The 20,022-nt window shown below is 35.8% G+C and overlaps 2 protein-coding genes across 2 annotated transcripts; one reads left to right on the top strand and one right to left on the bottom strand.

Moving 5' to 3' along the window:
- The first annotated feature begins 7,496 nt into the window (after positions 1–7,496).
- Positions 7,497–8,251, top strand: LOC109187757. Its single transcript, XM_019338066.1, has one exon. The coding sequence runs from the start codon at positions 7,556–7,558 to the stop codon at positions 8,162–8,164; it is 609 nt and encodes a 202-aa protein (XP_019193611.1). The 5' UTR covers positions 7,497–7,555; the 3' UTR covers positions 8,165–8,251.
- On the bottom strand, positions 7,983–18,309 carry LOC109187754 (pentatricopeptide repeat-containing protein At4g04790, mitochondrial-like). Its single transcript, XM_019338061.1, has 17 exons — positions 17,858–18,309; positions 17,612–17,659; positions 16,277–17,137; positions 15,331–15,510; positions 14,833–14,897; positions 13,267–13,374; positions 12,979–13,092; positions 12,103–12,198; positions 11,919–12,017; positions 11,336–11,455; positions 10,438–10,542; positions 10,156–10,320; positions 9,905–10,032; positions 9,709–9,787; positions 8,966–9,183; positions 8,238–8,398; positions 7,983–8,075 (listed from the first exon to the last, which is right to left on the bottom strand). Exons 1-16 carry the CDS (start codon positions 18,225–18,227, stop codon positions 8,239–8,241), a joined length of 2,916 nt encoding a protein of 971 aa, XP_019193606.1. The 5' UTR covers positions 18,228–18,309; the 3' UTR covers positions 7,983–8,075; position 8,238.
- Between the last annotated feature and the right edge of the window lie 1,713 nt (positions 18,310–20,022).

Genomic DNA, 20,022 nt, shown 5'->3' with positions numbered 1-20,022 from the left:
TTTCCCCCCTCAATTATTCAAGTGGCTGTTTTCCCCCCTAAAATGTTAAATGGACATATTTACCCTTAAAATAAATATTTTATTTATTTTTCTTCACCAACAAATTATGACCATAATTTGGTTCAAACCTAATAAACAATATAGCAACCAAACCGAAATATTCCAATTACAATTTAGAATTGAAACTCGATATTTAGAGTTTATTAAAATCGCGGAACGGACGGTTCATGTTCCGAACTGAAAAAATAAAATACATTTATTGTTGAATTTAGACTATTTTTAAAATAAAAATAAAATTTTAAAATATAAACGGTTCAAAATCGCGAATCGGGTCCGGAATCGCCGGTTCACGGTTCAGGATCTAATTTTTTTGATTCATAATTTTAATAAATTGAAATCCAAATATTGGGTTCTAGATTTGAATCATAACCGGAAACTTTTAATTCGATTGCTATAGTGTCCCGATTCAGTTCGAACCGAATCGTGGTCATCCCTACGTATACGCAATAATTTGTTGGAGAAGTAAAATAAATAAAATGTTTATTTTAAGGGTATAACTGTCAATTTAATATATTAGGGGGAAAAACCACCACTTTTAGAATAATTGAAGGGGCTAATGTGCTTACCTAAACAATTGAGGGGGGAAAAGTGCTATAAGTATATAACTCAGGGGAAAAAGTGTCATTTTCCCTTTTTATTATTATTATTATTATTTTTTAATCCAATACATTAACTTTCCCAGAAATTGTATTGACAAGGACAGTGACTGGTTGACTTTCTCTGTACTTCTATTTTATTAGCATGATTTTCTTTGTACTCCTATTTTATTAACAGAAAAAATGGTAGAAATTAAAAAAAAAAAAAAAAAAAAAAAAAAAAAAAAAAAAGAGTATTTTTAAGGTGTAAAATTCTCGGTTCCTAATTTTATTAAAGGAAAGAAAATAAAATGGTGACCCACTTAAATAAATAAATAAAACGTAAGAATCCTTTTAATTTTGCTCTATAAAATATTAGAATAAAAGTGGCTTACATTTTCTTGGAATATATATGCACACACCTACACCAATATTCTAACAATCTGATTTATATTCATTAGGTCGTATTAAAGAACCATATATTATTTCCTCTGACAAAAATTTAACTTATAATATTTAGGAATAAAATACAACTCTTTTAGTAAAATAAAAAGGACAAAATTAATAGCATAACTTACATTTATGCATACTATTGTAAAAATGACTTAGCGCCTAACTCGACCGAATATATATATATAGAAGAGCGCTCATATGCGGCGGGGTCTTACGGTGCGGCGGTGCGGTCAAATCCTGAATACACCAACAGTGTTAACAATATGCACCAACAGTGTAATAAAAACACGCCCCAATGAAATGTAATAAAACATCACAAAATACACCACAGACTCAAAAAAAACACACCATATAACTCACCACCCCCAATGGTGTATTTCCGAACAGTGTATGGTGTTTTTACTCACACCTAATGGTGTGTGTTTGGTGATGCAGGGCTCTGTTTACTCTGTTTTGTGTGGTGTATTTCCTAACGTTGATGGTGCATATTTGGTGAACTATTGGTGTTGCCGTACCGTAAGAAATAACCGCACCGTAAGACACTGCCGCACCTGAACCCGCCTATATATATATATATATATATATATATATATATATATATATATATATATATATATATATATATATACATACATACACCCACACACGTGTGCACTATTTTTTTTTTTTAACCGCCAAGGCGCTAAGCACTATTATATCGTCCGACTAGCGCTTAGCGCCTACTGCAACCATGTTTATACAATTCTAACAATTAAATACTTCATTAAAAAATCTAACAATTAAATCCATATTGTCTTAAATAAGTCTACGCTTAATCAAGTAAACTAATATAGGATTTGGAGCATGCAAACATCAACTGCCCTTCCTGGAAGTTGTATTGATAAGGACAGTAAATGGTTAGTTGAGTTTAATTTCTTTGCACTCCTATTTTATTTTATAGGAATAAGGGTCAAATAGGCCATCGAACTGCATACAATAAAATAATTAGGCCACTGAACTTAAAAAACCAACAATTGGGTCCCTAAACTAATCAATTTCAAACAATTCTTCCAATTTGAAGGTTTCCAACAGGTCAACAGGTCATCCTTCCAAATTAATTATTTTTTAAAATTTAAATTTTAAAAATTAATTATTAAAAAAAAAAAAAAAAAAAAAAAAAAAAAAAAAAACTGGTTCCACCGTCTCCGGCTGGATTCCAGTTTTTTTTTTTTTTTTTAATTATTTATTTTATAAATAATTAATTTTTAAAATTTATTTTTTAAAAAAATAATTAATTTGGGAGATGACCTGTTGACCTGTTGGAAACCTTCAAATTGGAAGAATTGTTTGAAATTGATTAGTTTAGGGACCTAATTGTTGGTTTTTTAAGTTCAATGACCTAATTGTTTTATTGTGTGCAGTTCGATGGCCTATTTGACCCTTATTCCTATTTTATATGCTAATAACTCGATTTCTTAACTTCGTCAAACTATATCTTGAACCACATGAACTCACCGTCAAACTAATGAAGAGGTAAATCAATTGTTATATTATGGACCACGTCCATATTATATATATGCATTTAACAAATTATGTATAGTTAGTAAATTATGTATGTATTATAATGTACACTTAATTTATTTAGAAGTACAAATTATTAACTACAGATACATAAACTGATTTTGGATCAATGTTTACAATGTAAGGTTGATCATAGTTCATGGTATAAACATGTAGAGGCAAATTAAGCAAATCTAGCTCCAAAAAGCAACACCAAATTAAACTTTACACTTGTACACACAAGGAGCTCAACTCAACCTAAACCTAAACCCCCATGTTCGTGATAGGAATCGAACCCGACCCTACACTCATATTTTATTAATTAATAGGGTGAAGAAAATTAGAATGAATTTTATAATACGTACTTCTAAATTCTACTCCCTCAACTATACTCGTGCCATCCCAAGCGGGAACGGCCTCAACGAGACCACTAGTTGGCAACAAACCCTTTCCGTGAGGTCGGCGGGGGACCTATGGGATCGTCTCAACAACAACCGCAACAGTGGGTCTGCTCCTACTGCTCCCCCTCTGGTCCCGAGCTTCCAGGAGGGGGTAGTCGCCATCCAACAAGCTGCCACCGCATTGACCGGCCTCGTGGAGGGGCTCCAAGGAGGTGTCCGAGCCCCCCTGCTCGGCCTCGATGCCTCTCTTAAGGGGTGCTGGCCTCCACTCCGCCCACCTTGAGGGAACGCGGTGGCCGAGCACCGGGCTACCCCAAGGCCCAAGCCATGGGAACTCAAATCGATGGGAAGGTCAACTCACCCCGACCGTCAGACAAACGAGGAGGGGGTGGTATTAGCCAAGACCGACAAAGGCACCGAGGAGCAAGTAGGGGTTGACCAACCCAAACCAATTTTGCCTTGGAGCGGTTGGGCACCCGTATGACGGCCCACGACCAATTAGGGCCAAGGTCGGCTGGAACGAACGCCCAGTGGAGGAGTCATTCTCGAGAAGGTCGTCGAGTCGTGGGCTCCGAGCCCCGCCGCGATGAGAGCAAGCTTCCCGGGTGAAGCAGTTGGGAGAAATCAGTGACCGAGCCCTGGGCTCCCACCGGGATGTGATCGAGCAGCTCTAGAGGCGGATGGATGAGCTCGAGGAAGGTTGATGAGCGAGATAGGTCCCCTGAGCCCCAAGATGTGTTATCTACCCCATTCACTTAGGCGATCATGACCGAGCCCCTCACCAAGGACTTTCGTTTTCTAACAATCAAGGCGTATTCGGGGACGACAGACCCTCGGGCTCATCTCACCAGGTATCGATATGCCATGATGATAACCGGGGCTAGTGATGTCATTATGTGCTGAGGTTTCTTCACGACCTTGGACAGCCATGTGCAAGATTGGTTTGGGTCCCTACTAGAGGGGTCCATTTCCACTTTCGCGACCCTCACTAAGCGGTTCCTATCGTACTTTGCAAGCAGCATTCATGAGAAGAAACAATTCGTAGACTTGTGCTACCTGATGCAGAAGAGCACGGAAACCCTGGCTGAATTCTTGAGCAAGTGGAGAAAAGAGGCGATAGGGGTCGCGAACTTTGACGACAAGTCGATCATACCAATCTTCACTCCCCTTCTCTAAACACAAGTCCTATTGTAATATCATTACACAACATATTAATACAATCTTTTGTCTCCGAGACCCACATTTATTGTCTTTTCCATTATATTATCCATTTATTATTTCCTTTATTTATGGGGTTTGATAATTCGGATCACACTCTCTAATGTGGCAAGCATGTATAGAATATTTTAATTGGTATAGAAAAAGTTATCTACATCAAAGAATTGAGAGTATGTATGAGATAAAGTTAGGTGTAAATTTGGGACTACATATATAGGAGCGAGTTTCATTTTCTTGGAACAAAAACCTTTGTAGATCAGATGTTGTATGTAGCAGCTAATTAAACTACTGAGAGTGAGAAGTTTTGAGTTCCCTTTAATCAAAATGAGCCACAACTGCTCCATATTTGTTAGAAAAATGAAAGAGAGGAATGATTCTCCCATGCCAATTATAGGCGTTTATGTAGCAGCTGCTTCTCTAGCCTGCTCCTTGGCTATGTTCCGCAACTCCTCAATCAAATTAAACTTGGACTTGTCAGGCAGATTCTTTGCTCTCAATGCAACATGGCTGACACTATTAGCTGTGGCTACCAAGCTCACAGGGGATCTCACATCTCCCATGTGGTCTGCCAAAGACAACATCGTCAAGATCACAAGCACTGCTTTCTTAACTATGGCTATGGGCTGTTTTTTCACCACACTGGGCTCTATGAATGACACAGATGTTCTGGCCACTCGAACCGCTTTGACCATACTGGTGATCACCGTGGTTGCAGATTTATGCATCCAGCTACGAACCGGTGCACTTGATTACTCGTTGTTCCCCGAGATCATCTTCGCCATTGTTCTGTTGATCTGCATGTTCATCACGGTTTTCTGCTCGGCTTTAGCAGTTCCAGCGATCAAGAAACGCGCAGAGCTGAGCTATCATCAGAAGCTAGATTCAGATGATGAACAGATGATGAAAGGGCAACAACAAGAATATTGCACAGTTGAAGAGCTGAGATTGAGTGTTACAAAGTATTGGGTGATGGCAGCCTCTGGTAGCCCCCAGTTTCTTATGAAAAGGTTGGTCACCTTCATTTCTTCGAGCGTCGTTTCTTTACTTTCTGCCATTATTATCTTCGTAGCGATTGATAGGATGAGACACGCGTTTGAAAAGTGGGTATCGTCTCACTGCAAGGAAGAATCTGAGTATAAGTGGTCTGTCATGTTCATTATATTGTCTCAATCTGCTGTCACTGTACCCTCTGTGGTCATAGCTACAATCTTCTTGATTGGTGTCATGGGTGATAAGTATGAGGCTAATGGGATCAAAATAAGTAGAGAAGAGTTCACAGTTGAGTCTTATTGGACTGAAAGATTGGTGGAGTGGAGACAGAGTTCAATAGCTTTAAGGTTTAAGAACCGCACAATCAGAAAATTGTTATATAACATCAAATGGCTAATCTTGAATTTGTGCATATTACTTCAGATTGTGATTGTCATGTGGTGCAAGTTCTGTTGTGTTCTCTCGTTTTACTCCGTGCTTCCATTAGTACTTTTAGTTAATCGTTTATGTAAATTGTTTCACAAAAGTGAAGTTTTAGATCATCAAAAGAGTGATGATGAGGTAGATCTCAACTGCTTTGTAATACTACTCGAAGGAGAAAGACAGCTTCCGAAAAGATTATTGAGAAAGATTACTGACATGATGGATACACATATTGAGATGGGTAAGATGAAATGGCCACAAAATCTGTTTAATCTTCTTAATTATCACGGTTTCTCTTTTAGTGGGGTAGCAGAATTTGATAGTAATCGAGTTTCAACTCTATTATCTAGTGAACCTCCTAATTGTTGGACACTTCCGGTGGTAACACTAACAACTATTGCCATTGCACTTCCAAACATTGCAAGTCAATATATTGATGAATTGGTAAGTAGTGTTGATGAAGGCCTTCGCTACACAAGCCTTATAGATTACAAGTGTGGGTTGAAAAGCATAAAAGATGCAGCAAATGTTGTGTGGGTGGGAGTGGAGCTTCACAAGGAGTGGTTCGGCGTGGATCTTAAGGATAAAATTAGGGAAGTAAGTTCTGCTAAGGAGATTATCCAAACTCTAGCCCGTGTAGCTGAACAGATTGTTATGGAGTTTAGCTTTATAGGAAACAAAATTTTAGTGCAAAATCCTCTTTTCTGGCCTGCAAATGTTTTAGCCGCTAATTCAATGTACAGAATTAGTCGGACTATTCTACTGTTCTATGAAAATGGCGAATGCCAAGTTGAAGAGTTGTTTAAGAAGTTAAGATGCATGATTGCAGACATATTGACAGCTTGTCTTATCAATTTGCCCGATGTGATAATTACCAAGTGCAAATGCAATGTTATTGAGGAAAGGGAGAAAAGCGTTCGTGATGCGACTATTCTTTTAGGAGAAACAGAATATATTCTAAGGCATTTTGAGGAGCATCAACTTTCAAACATGGGTCCCAAACAACCATTATGCATTGATGAATGGCGGCAGTGGTGGATGGAGAGACAAGTTCCAAGTGTTTTAGCATCTACATCTTCAGTTGAGTCCAATGAGTATGTGGTTGTTCAAATGCAGGCTTGATTTATATATATGTAATGCTTGTGTTGTTCAATTCATATATGTACTGCATGCGTAGTTGTCTTATGTTAATTTAGAAATATAAAAAGAGCAATATAATGGTTGTTATGAAGCGAAGAATTCTAAGAACTATTTATGTATTTGAATGGGAAAATGTAATACGGAGTACATTGCAACCCTAGCTTGGCTTTTAATTTGGTCACTTTCTTCTCCCTAGTATAAGTACAAGGAAGAACAAATTGTCATGGAGATTATCCAAACTCTACACGGTAACTACAAACACATAACACAATAATAATTATAAACATATAATATGTTAACTATAAATACATAATATATTACGAAGTATAACATATTATGTGTCTGTAGTTACTATGTTATGTGTTGCATTTAAATCCACAATTCAAGGTAGACTCCATAATTTGTCATAGGCTCATATACCTTACCTCTTCAAGTAATTTTTGAGTAGTAAATGCTCAAAGCATTTCAAACTACTTGCAAGTTGCAATTCGATGAAGGAAAAGTATTAAACGAAATTACTATTCTCTCATTTAACTATTTAAGAATCGAGTGTAGAAAATTTGAATTGCTTTATTTTTCTGGATTAGTTGACCAGCTATTGACTACTAAAATATCTAACCCTTAATAAATTTAAAACAGATAATTCCGGTTCAGACCATATAAAAGGACCAACAAGCAGACAAATGACCTTATCATCATATATCCATCTCCTTCAACTCTGATTCTTCAGTCTTCGTGCTTCACTTACCAATAGTCATGGCTTCTAGTATATTTCAACTCCCTTTTCACGTAATTCATCCAAACCCTTCAGTTCTTCGAAAGCAGTTTGCCATCAAATGCACTTCTTCTTCAACACCAGAGCCAGAAACCGACCCTGACTTCCCAACTCCTAGCGAGGTAGCAACCACCCCTGCAGACAAATTCCCCATTGAAAAACGACGAAGATCCGCAATCATCAGGGATAGAAAATCAAGAATTGGGCTTGCAAAGCCTGAGCCACGAAACTTTGAGATTGGGTGGAAGAGAACTAAGCCTATTCAGATAGAGGAGCCAGTTGGGTTTGTGATAATGGACTTCTTGGAGAAGCTGGAAGGATTGATAATGGCACGACAATATGGGTCAACAGCTCTGTTGGCCAAGGTTGGAGAAATAGTGGCGGAGAGAGCCAGAGAAGAAGCAGAGGTGTTGCAGGAGGAAGGAAAAGTCGAAGAGAGAATGGTCACTGAGCTGTTCAGAGTGTTGAAGCTAATGGAGATGGACTTGGCCATGGTGAAAGCTGCAGTGAAAGAAGAGACATTAAATGAGAGGCTTGAGCAAGCTACGGCAAGGTGTAGGCAAGCCATTCTCGTTGCTAGTTCCTTTTGAGGTTCATTGTTATAATAAACATCAAAAAATAATAAACATAAAAAGTCTTAGTAGCTTGGTGAAGGAAAGTTACTTCATACGACAAAAGCTTTATTCCTTCTATTCTGTCCTTTTCTGTAAGTTTTTTGGCATGCATCGATGACATAGCAAACATGTGGATCTTCTCTTGGAATTTTACTTAGTATACTTGCTGCAGGTTTTCGTAACCCTGATGCCAAGAGGACTTGGTACATCCTGCACAGGCATTGAAATAATGAAATATGAAAAAGAGCACAAGAAAACTATATGAAGTACCATTTCTATATGAAAATCTTCAATTCACCATTCCTTTCAAGTCTAGATATTCCAAGAATATAACTAATACCGTTTGGTGAAGCTTATGATTATGGCTTAATGACACTATAAATTATGTATAATTAAATAATATAATCCAAGTTACATTACCAAGCATGTAAAAAGTGGATTATTCAATCTATTAATTTCAACAATATATGTGCCCAAAAATTTTCAAAAATGAGTAAATAAACTTTATCAAATGGGCACTATAAATTAGGAAATTTCGAACTCGTAGGCTGCTATAAAAGTTACTTCGAAAATTAGAAGTTATTTCTTAAATTACAAGGCATTGGCCATTTAACAGTATAGGTCTATTTTACAAGATCTGCAACCAGTCTTAATTGGAGCACAATCAAGTTACACAGAAGATGTTCACTAATGACTAGTTTGATCTCTTGACAAATTTGGTAGCCAATAGCAAGCAAATGAGACTAAGATAACAAAAAGATAGGTGCAGGGTTTTACCTCAAATAATTTAAAGTGTTGTAGGGAAGTCCAGCTTTCCGATACTCTCCCCAAATCTTGAAACAAAATGGTAAACATTTGGCACTTATACAAGCACTGAGGAGGAAATCAAGACTCTTGCGGGAAGGGAGGACACCCAACTCATTCTTGATAGTTTGAAGCAGATTCCAACCAATCTCCAAGTTTATTGGCTCTTTTTCCGCAACAAGGCAGAAAACCTATTCCATGATTAGGTAAAACTTTTCATCTTATCATATTATATAAAAGCATTGAGAAATTGTAATCAGCCCAAGAATGGGTCTCAAGAGTGCATATACTATTGCAAAAATATGTTAAAAGTGGCCTCTGTCAATACCAAGTAAACCATTCTATTCATGTATGCCATGTTTGGATGTAGCGAATGCAAGGAAAGAAAAGAATGGGTAAAGAAAAACGAGTGGTAAACTTTAGTGTTTGGACATAAAAGAAAATAGAGAGAGGAAAGATTATGTAGAGAAAATGCTTCCTCATCCAATTGAACACTGTTTCTCCCACCCTCTCAATAAATGCTTCACCTCCTTTTCTCACTCATATCGACTGATTTTATTTCTCATCAACACGCATATTTTCTCTATTTTATCTTCCCATTTCTTTCCCCACACTTTCTATGCATCCAAACAACACTAAATTCCTTCAGCACGATTGAAATGTGCTCCTAGCAACAAAATTTCAGAAGTTACAATTAGTGAACAAGAAAAGAATACCTCATCAAAAAGAACCTCTCTAGCCACCTCATCGTTGCAGTACATTTCCTTGAGTTTCTTGAGCAAGCCAATGACAGGTCTGGAAAAAAAAAAAAAAAAGGCAAGTCACCCCTAAAAGTAATCTCTAAAATTTTGCACTGATCAATTAAAATTAAATAAATAAATGAATATTTAGAAAAACTAAGAAAAATGGAACCTGAACTGTTTATGCCGAATGCAATACGATATGACCCTAAAAGTGGCATCAACCTGGTAATCTCGATCATCTAACTCGTCAAGCAGATGAAGCAATCTATCCAATTCTCCTTCAGATTGCAGATGCTCCTGGAGGTTTATAAAGAAGGGAGGTCAGGGATGAAAGCCCAAATGCATGAGATCTTCAAAACAAAACCCAAAAAATAAAAATAAAAAATAAAAAATAAAAAATAAAATGTAAAGCAGACTTACAATAAGGCTTATAATTGTTTTTGGTGCCCGATTGCATTTAGTTTGTCTAATTTCTTCATAAATATCAAGGGCATCAGATATTTGCCCGTGTGAGGCAAGAGCTGAAACAAGCACACTTTTGACTTCATTTAAGCTCTTTACTGGTATCCTTTCATCCAAGATTACCTGTGCAAAAGATTGTGTGCTGGAGTGCTTGACTAGTTTAAATATAAAAAACAAGCATGCTGGAAGAACCTAGCTGAAAAGAAATAATTCACACTGAGAAATACAGGTGAGGAATACCTGCTTAGCCTTTTCAAACTGTCCACAGGCTGCATATGCATTTATGAGTGACATGTACACGGGCTTTGTGACTTCAACTCCAGAATTATTCATCTCATTATAAAGCTACAAGCAGATTACCAAACCGAAAATGAATAGATGGCATTTTTATCAAGTTTTGCATCAGTAGAAGTATGCATGTACATGCAAAGAAACAAATATCATTAAAAGGTAACTTATTTACGTACTCAAATATAATCATAAGAAATTGTCAATGAAAATGTACCAATGGATTGTCTTGAGAGTGAATTGGAGAGACCATATTTGTTAATAAATATACTGTTGGAAAAGCAATCATGAATTCAAGATGCTAAATTGCAGAAGGTATATAACAGTGTCTTGTTTTTCAGCAGTACAAAGCTTTACTAGAACATAGAAACCCTACACTAAGTTCACTTAATGGACGATGCCCTGCTCTCCCATATTCAATGTAATGATTGACATTCAATGTAAAGAGTTCTCACCCACATAAGTAAATACTTAATACTAAATCAATCATTCATGAAAGAAAAATAAACACTAAGCATAAAATGCAGAGTACAACTTCAAATAAAACTAGTGAGAAATGTGAGATTTGGTGTTTCATCCAAAAAAAAAAAAAAAAAAAAAAACATGAGTCAACTAGTTTATCACTTTTTGTCATACAGCATTGGAAAACACTTAAATAAGTCCAGGCACCTCTTGGGACTTGGAGGGACAAGGAAGAAGATTATGTCTACTTGAGGACTTCATTTTGGGTCTTTTTGGATTCTGTCTACAGATATGGATATACAAAACTTACAAATGTTCAAACCCATTCTGAGTAAAACCATATTGTAGTATACTAGATGAGATTTTCAGAAAAGAATGGCTTTAGGACCTTGATTATATCCTCTTCACTCTTGCAATTGTTTATAAGGTAGCTAAAAGTTTGAGAGTCTGGTTTCACATTTGCATGTTCCATTTGTTTGAGAACCATCAGCCCACTGCGTATGTTTTTCTGCAAATTCAGCAGCTTTATAGGTCAAACACAAATCATACTAGAAGAAATAGTCACCACACCAATGACAATAGATAAGAAAAAACTAAACCACCCCAATCTAAAGTAACCACCTATCTAGTTATAGACATATGGTTAATGAACATCTCCACAAGATATAATTACTACTATCATGCTAAAAGCACTAACTGATACCTTACATTCAGTTTGATAGACACAGACATACAAAAACATGATTACATGAATATGTATATATGAACTTATATTGAAAGAATATGGCAGATACAAAGGTTAAAACAAAATGGAAGTGATTTCCCCTATTATCGTGCTACCCTATTGTACCTTAGCTAATAGAATTTAAAATTATCCCCTCCCATAGTAGTGAATGCACCCAACTTCATTCATAATTTCTAACAACCAGAAATCAGAAGATCCAACATCTATAAAGGTGAAACAAAGCAACCTCACGAAAATAACCAGCCATTATGGCATTGTACATGTTAACTGTAGGCAACAAATTCAATTTCCCCAAGTCTTTGATCATTTTGTATGCTCCATCAAACTGCATTAAATGAAACATGAAGTACATTAAAATCATCTTTGTTCTTACACAAGCACAACAAATTGCAGAATAACTTAAGACTTACATCTTTCATTTTTACACTCAAATGTATCAACTTCTGGAAAGTCTCATTGTTCGGTTTCAGATCATGGGAACTTATGATCAAATACATCTGACGAACCTTCAGAACATGGGAAAATAGAATATTATTTAATGTGAAAACCAAACAGTTAAATAAACAAACTTGAAATTAGAACTTATAAAGTAAAACTTGCATAATGTTTTCATGGCAGTTGCTGCACTGCATCATGTACTAAAGAAACATTTAAAGTCTGGTAAAAATAATCTCTCAGAAGGTTTATTATTGACAATACGTCAAAAATATTGAAGCAATAGAATTTTAATTGACTAATATACATGATTACATGTATTGATATTATTAATTATTTGTGCAAAGGTGAAATCAGTACATGACTCATAACTTAGAAGAATTTATGGACCTCTCCCAAGCTCTCGTCAATTCTGATTAATTGATTTTTCTGAAAAACAAATGTAAATATTTTGTATGCCCCCGCTTTAGTTTTTGTATTCTGTGAGTAATACATTCAGGGGAAAAAATGAATTAACCTCTAAGAAACAATCAGAAAAAACATCTCTAAATGCCTTTTTTCACAGGAATTCTTCTCAAGCTCTTGCACTTTCTTTAGCATTTTTCAGTTTTTCTAGGGAACATACTTTAAAGTACATCTATGTGTAACCATGTATCCATGGACACAGGCACACAGCAAATGACTGAATTGTTGTTACAGTTATGCCAGCGGCCCAGCACTATGAAAAGCAAGATGGTAACACTTTGCACCAAGAAGCTAATTGATGCATTCTACCCAACTCTTTGAGCAGAAATTGCAATTAAGGATTATGGAGGATGACAATTAGAAAATAAATAGAAAACAACACTTACCAAATTATACTCACAGCTATCTTCACAGGCATCTAGTATCAAATTAAATGTCCCTGTTGATAAAGACAAACCTGCTTCAATCATCTGATCCACAATATTGAGTGCTGTGTGCACCTAGTAGCAATGCAGAAAAGAACCATAATTTCAGAGTGCCAGAGGGACTGAGTAAAAACAAGTATTTTAGATCAAAACTTTACCAGCACCATGCAGGAATGTGGGAGGAGTGTTGTCCATGCCAATCTCCATCAACCTTAGTAAGAGAAACTTTAAAAAAGAAGCAACTCATACCTTTAGTAACTCACAGGAGAACCTGATGAGCTTCTCACATTGTTCAGATGTAAGTGCCACATCCAACTCAGAATGCAAGTTTTTGAATTTAAGAACAACATCTTCAACCTTTCATTTCAATAGCAGAGTTGAATCAGGAGGAGACACATAAAAGATGAGGACAAACAATTAAAGATTGACAATGCACGGATAACAAAAGAACATAAAGTTGACTTTGAAACCTCAAATGACAATGATGTATGCTATGTTGAACTAAGAAACAAATGATTAAGCACATCTTAAGGCCCATAGCCCATAGCAATCTAAGTCCAACTACTAAACAACAAGAAGGTTACAGGCAAAGATAGAGTAACAAAGATTTAAAGAATAAAAAAGAATAAAGCACTAGATTCTAGTACAAGTGGCTTGTGTATACATACTCCATGAGGTCAAAATAGCCTTGTATAAGCCTACAAGGTGTGTATTTTAATGTCTCTTCAATATTAAACAGAAGTTAAAAGGCAAAAACAAATATCTTGCAAATGAATAACTGCTAGTAGACTGAAGATCATTTGAGTAGTGATAACTTTGATTTGTGAAGTTGAATTCTTAACAATTTCCATAAAGGTAACAGGTCCTTCAGTTTTGGATTTCCAACATGTTCCAAATCCTTGCTTTCTGTTTAAAATACAGTAAGTCCACTAATATTGCATTTTCCCGTAATTATCATGGTAGCTACTTCCATTAAGAAAATGCTTCAAGACTGTACAATCAAAGCAACGATAAATGATTCTTATTCTTGAAAAATCATCTTGAAGCAGGCAGCATTATAGGACCATGCAGCTTAGGTTTCTGCATCCAATGGCCTTATCCAGGCACCTTAGATGACAGAGGTCTCATCAACTGAATGTTTGGACATTATAAGTTATCATTATAGTACCTGAATTATTATGCCTAATCACTTAGAGATCCTCAGATCCATCACCAATTAAATAAAGACAGGTCTCAAAAAAAAAAAAAAAAAAAGAGCAAAAAATCAAAAATCAAAAGGCAGTATCCAGTCATTATAGTCACATTAACTGCTCAACAGAACTAGTGAATTACCCATCACTAGCAGTTTTAAACCAGGGTACCCATAGGTTGATATTAAACTGTATGTTTTCCATTTCCAACATGATGAAGCATAATCAAGAGTTTTAGTAATGTGACTTGTAGAACATAAACTCCTGAAGCAGAAGTCTCTCAAGTTGAACACCCAGCCCAAATATCTATATTTATGTAACCAGACTTGCCATGTAGGACGCATAAACTCCTGAAGCAGAAGTCTCTCAAGTTGAGCCACTGAGGATTCTAAGATATTACCACACACAGTGATAAGAAGTTCCCTTATCCAAATTTCCTATGCTATACAACTTTATGCAAACTGAGCCTAAGGCCAGTCCCTCCATTCCTAAATAACTGGCCACTTTACTATTTAATCGGTCAACTTGACCAAAACTTGAATTTAGTATTGGCAATAATAATTCAATATTTAAAGTGGTATATCATGAAGCTATATGTTAAAGAAAAAAAATGGATATTCCCTACCTTTAAATTTGGCATGCTTGTTGTATATTCATAGATGAAACTTGAGATATTTTCTGCTCCAATGTCTGCATTTAGGGAATTATATCAAGATGCATGTTAAAGATATATTTGAAATTTAGTACTTCATTAATAATTCATATACTCAGTAACATTATTATGGATATTTACTTGAACTATTTGAAAAAGAACGGAAAACTGATTGCTGCACATGTACATAAAGTCCACTCCTAACATACGTACCACGAATTCAAAAATATCAAGTATAAAAAAAATATGTTCGTCTAAAATATTATATTAACATAACCACACTACACTACTAATACATTGTTAAGCTGTTTCAGATGGAAAAATACAATTTGAAAAAATAGTCATAAAACCACTTGAAAATCTTCACCTATTAAAGATGAATCCAGTTAGACATCATTACCTTCGGTAAATCAATGAGTTAACAAAGTGTGAATACAATTAATCCAACAAAATAAAATGTTAATGACATACCTGTAGTCTTCAAATCCAGAAAGCATTTCTCTGCAAATGTTTCCAACATTAACTTTCCCAACAACTTGAAGATGTTAGATAGATGTTTCACGGATGCAACTGATGTTATGTCAACAGTGTTTAAAAGCCGCATAAACCCCTTTTTGCAGCCGCCATTACACATAGCTAACAAATAATTTTCTGCATCAATTTTTTAAAATTGTTAGGTCCTCAACCTGATCTTTAGTATTCCCAACATAAAATAAATAAAAATAAAGTCAAAACATGGAAAATTTATAGATTGTTCTATATTGAATTACTAAAATTAAAGAAAAAATATTTATTAATCATATCACCTCTAAAATTTTAAACTTAAATGCATCTCATCTGTATACATAAGTAATTCAGTTCATAAATAAATGAAATTAAAAGTAAAAAATAGCACACCGTAAGCATACAGCAGATTAAAAAAGAAATATATTCTAAACTAGTACACTATGGATTAGCAACTTAAAATTTAACATTTACAGAGTTAGTAAAGAAACAGTAGATATGTTAAACGTATTACATTCATTCACCAACAACCAAGAAGATGTATGGCTTAAGCTTAACTGCATGGCCAGTACTAGGAAACAAAACAAACAATAGGAAAGATAATACTCCATAATAAATAATAACAACAGCCACACACCTCCCAGAAAAACTTTCGAGTGGATGGATCATGGATATGAAAAATAAACAACATAAAGAACACAATTACCAAAATCAAACATGAGAATATATAAATAAAGAATGAAAAGATAAATAGAGAATTAATACCGAAGAAAATCCAAACAGCACACAAATCCATACCACATCTTGAAACTACAAAATGCTATGTTTAAGATGAATACTGTAGATGAAATAACCAAAACATGTAAACATATTTAAACTGAGCTTTGGAGCATTGAAGTTAAAAATTACAAACCTAGAAAAGCATATTTGTCTTCACCGTCATAAAGAGCAAGAGAATAGAGGAGCTCCTCAATTTTATCTTGATTATCAGTCTTTATCCAGAACAACATTTCATAGTAAGCTAAATTTGGAAGTGAACCAGCATTTCCATCCCCAATGAGTTCACAGAAAAAGTGGAACTCAGTGACCATGGCGAAATCAATGAAAAACATAAGAACTGGACCGTAAGTCTCTTCTTCTAATTGGAAACCCCGTTCCTTTATTGCTTTAAGATATTCATAAGCATTGGAAAGTTGCTCCAGTGACTCCTCTACAGTGTCCATTTTCCTTGCTTTTTCTACAGAAAGACGTATTATTGCGTTATACTCTTTCAGGCCAGTTTCTCGTCCCAGTTTACCAAGCACCAGAATTGTAGCATCTGTACCCATTTGCTTGGCACACAAGTCAGTTAAGCAGTCTAGCCGAGCCTTTCGACTACTTTTATAAGTCCATTTACGTTTTCTTTCACGTGAAACTTCCTTTCGATACAATGATACATTATCATATGAAATGCTTGAGATCCATGGCACACCCAAAACATTTTCCAGTGACTTATCACCATTAGTCGCTTGTGATTCAGGTGAATTAACCAAGTCTGAATCTTCTGTCCCCATTTTCTTGGCACACAAGTCAGTTAAGCATTCTAGATGAGTCTGTTGACTACTCTTGTAAGTCGATTTTTGCTGCCTTTCTTGTGAAACTTCCTTCTGAACAAATGATACATTACAATGTGAAATGCTTGAAGTCCATGGTACACCCAAAACATTTTCCAGAGACTTATCATCATTAGTCACTTGTGATTTGGGTGAATTAACCAAGTCTGAATCTATGCCAACTGCAGTTAACAAGAAAGCCTATGGATGTATAAAATAATTCTTGAAAATATCAATTGCAGGAGAAAGAAAAAAGTGTTTTAGTTCACCAGTTAACTATGCCACATAGACTTTAGTTGATGCCCTCCACTCTCCAAGATATATGCCAGAAAACACACCAATGAAATGTGATTCCTTATCAAAATTTTCGGAATACTAGCCAAACTGAATACAGTTAGCTTCTATCAGTTTGTGAATAAGCATCTATAGTTAATAAACTTTCTAAATTGCTCCTCCACTAAAATTGGCCAAAATACCCAACCCCAATTCATGAGATGAGGGATCAGTTGTATAAGTTTAGATTTTGTTTTATGCTAGCCAAAATAAATAAATAAATTGAGTTGCTTCACATCAATGTGTACACAATTATGTGGTATGCCTATGTGTAGCTTAAACATACAAACTTTGAACAACAAATACAAAATACATATACATACCACGCAATAAGGAAGATAGTTCTCTTGCTAACTCCGTAGTCGGATCTTCTGTGATAGACAAAACATCAAAATTAGGAACATTATCCACTTCAATTCTCCTAGGAGAGCTAAGCAACAGTAATATCGTCCATACAAAAAATTCAGTGTAAGAGAATTGCATTTTTCCGTGGCATTTCCAATAACCATTATGAACTGAAACCTATTGAGAGGGCACATAAAAAGGAACAGCGAGAAAGAATAGCATACCGTGATCACAACTGTTGCCATCATCAGAAGAACAAGTCCCCGAGTTTTCGGCGACGATGTCACTAAGCGGCTCGGAAGGGGAGCCGGCGGAGCGAGACGTAGAGCTGGAAGAGTGAACGAAACGGTTGATAGCGGAAGAGGTTGAGGTGGAGGTAAAGGAGAAGCAATGCCTTGAGAAGCTGTCCTTGGCGGTGGCAGGGAAGGTAGTGCTGGATAGTCTGGCGGCGCAGCGCAGTAGAAATGCTAGGTTTTTGGCCGCTGAAGCTGGCATGAGCGATGGATACTGTGTGAAACGAGGCAGTTTAGAGGAAGAGAATATACCGTTGAGCTCCCTCTCTTCCCAAGCTGTCAATTGAGAAGCATCAAGCATGGAGCCAATTGCAGACCCGTTTGCTAAATTTGAGCAGTCGCGAGGGCTTCTGGGAAAGATAAAATAACCAGAGACCCCAATATGGTTATACAATGTATTAGGCCTATCCCTTTATTTGGTACATTTATTCTTATGTGTTCCTAAAAATGACATATTCATCTTATAAGGAGAATTGAGATTTCTGAGAAATCTAATATTAGACTATTCCTTCTAATATTAGATTATTCTTGAGTTATCAAAAATAGTCTAAAGTTGATATTTCTATTTTATCTCAATTAAATGTATTTCCTATTTCAACACCGCCACCACCCCTACTCGTGATAATGTTTGTCTTTATTTCTTGGTGTATGTTGATGACATTTTGATTATGGCATTTGACTCATACCGTGTTACTGCTCTTATTAATAAATTGATACTTGAGTTTAAAGTTCGTGATATAGATGTGCCTTCTTTCTTTTTGGGAATTGACATTGTCCCGTTATCTGGTGGTATGCTTTTATCTCAACAACGGTACATGAAGGATCTTCTCAAACGTGCTGGCATGGTGGACTGTAAGCCAGTGGTCACACATGTCTCTACCGCTAAAACCGCCGACGATGTTGCCACTCCCTATGCCGATCCAACACAATACAAAAGTCTTGTTGGTGCTCTCCAATATCTTACGGTAACTCGTCATGATCTGTCTTATGCTGTTAATCTCTTGTGTCAACATATGCATGCCCCCACTACTATGGATTGGGCCTCTTTAAAAAGAGTCTTACGATATGTCAAAGGCACCCTGCATTTTGGTCTGCGTATTTCTCGGTCTGCGTCGATGGATATTCACGCATGGCGATCCGAATGATCGCAAGTCTACTAGTGATTTTGCTGTGTTATTGTGGAGTAATCTTATATCTTGGGTTTGTCCGAAGCAACGAACAGTATCACGTTCTTCAATTAAAGCAGAATACACGGGTCTGGCTGATGTATCTGCTTAGGTTACATGGCTTGTTTCTCTGCTACAAGAGGTCGGCATCCCACATGCGTCTCCTCCTCGACTATGGTGTGATAATTTGGGAGCTACTTACTTAGGTGTCAATCCAATGTTTCATACCCGCACGAAGCACATTGAGATTGATTATCATTTTGCTCGTGATAAAGTAGCCAAAAAGGAGTTAGAGGTGCACTTTATTTCAACCAAGGATCAACTAGCAGATATCTTCACCAAGTCTCTTTCGTCTATTCGTTCTAACTCTCTTCGTGACAAGCTCAATGTTTTGACTAGCCAATCTTGTGCTTGAGGGGGAGTATTAGGATTATGTTATCCATATTAGATTATGACTATTTTATCCATATTAGACTATAACTATATTATTCGTGTTAGACTAGGATTCTATATAGTATCTATATATTTCCTCTCTGTACTCTCAAACATTATGATTGAATACAACACAATCTATATTAACTAAAATCTTGAACTTGAGAAATAAAATTATTTCTGTTTTTTTTTTGGCATTTAAAATTATATAATAAAATAAAAAGATATTATTTTAATAAACTAACCTCCACCAGGTAATTTGAATTCAATTGCATCATTTTATTTTATTCAAAGACCTAATTGCATGTCTTTTGAGTTCAATATCTTAATTATATTTTTATATGTAATTTGATGATCTATTTGACTCTTATTACATTCTTATTCTTAAATAATCAACCTAATATAACCCTAACCAAATGGTCATTCAAGTACTCTCTATTTATATATATATTTTTTAATTTTTACTTAAGAGAGTATAATTTTAGAGTAAATGTGGTA

Source organism: Ipomoea nil, unplaced genomic scaffold (genome assembly GCF_001879475.1).
Source record: "Ipomoea nil cultivar Tokyo-kokei standard unplaced genomic scaffold, Asagao_1.1 scaffold1421, whole genome shotgun sequence".
Classification (NCBI taxonomy): domain Eukaryota; kingdom Viridiplantae; phylum Streptophyta; class Magnoliopsida; order Solanales; family Convolvulaceae; genus Ipomoea; species Ipomoea nil.
The sequence above is the reverse complement of the archived record's forward strand: the minus strand, read 5'-3'. Positions and strand labels throughout refer to the sequence as shown.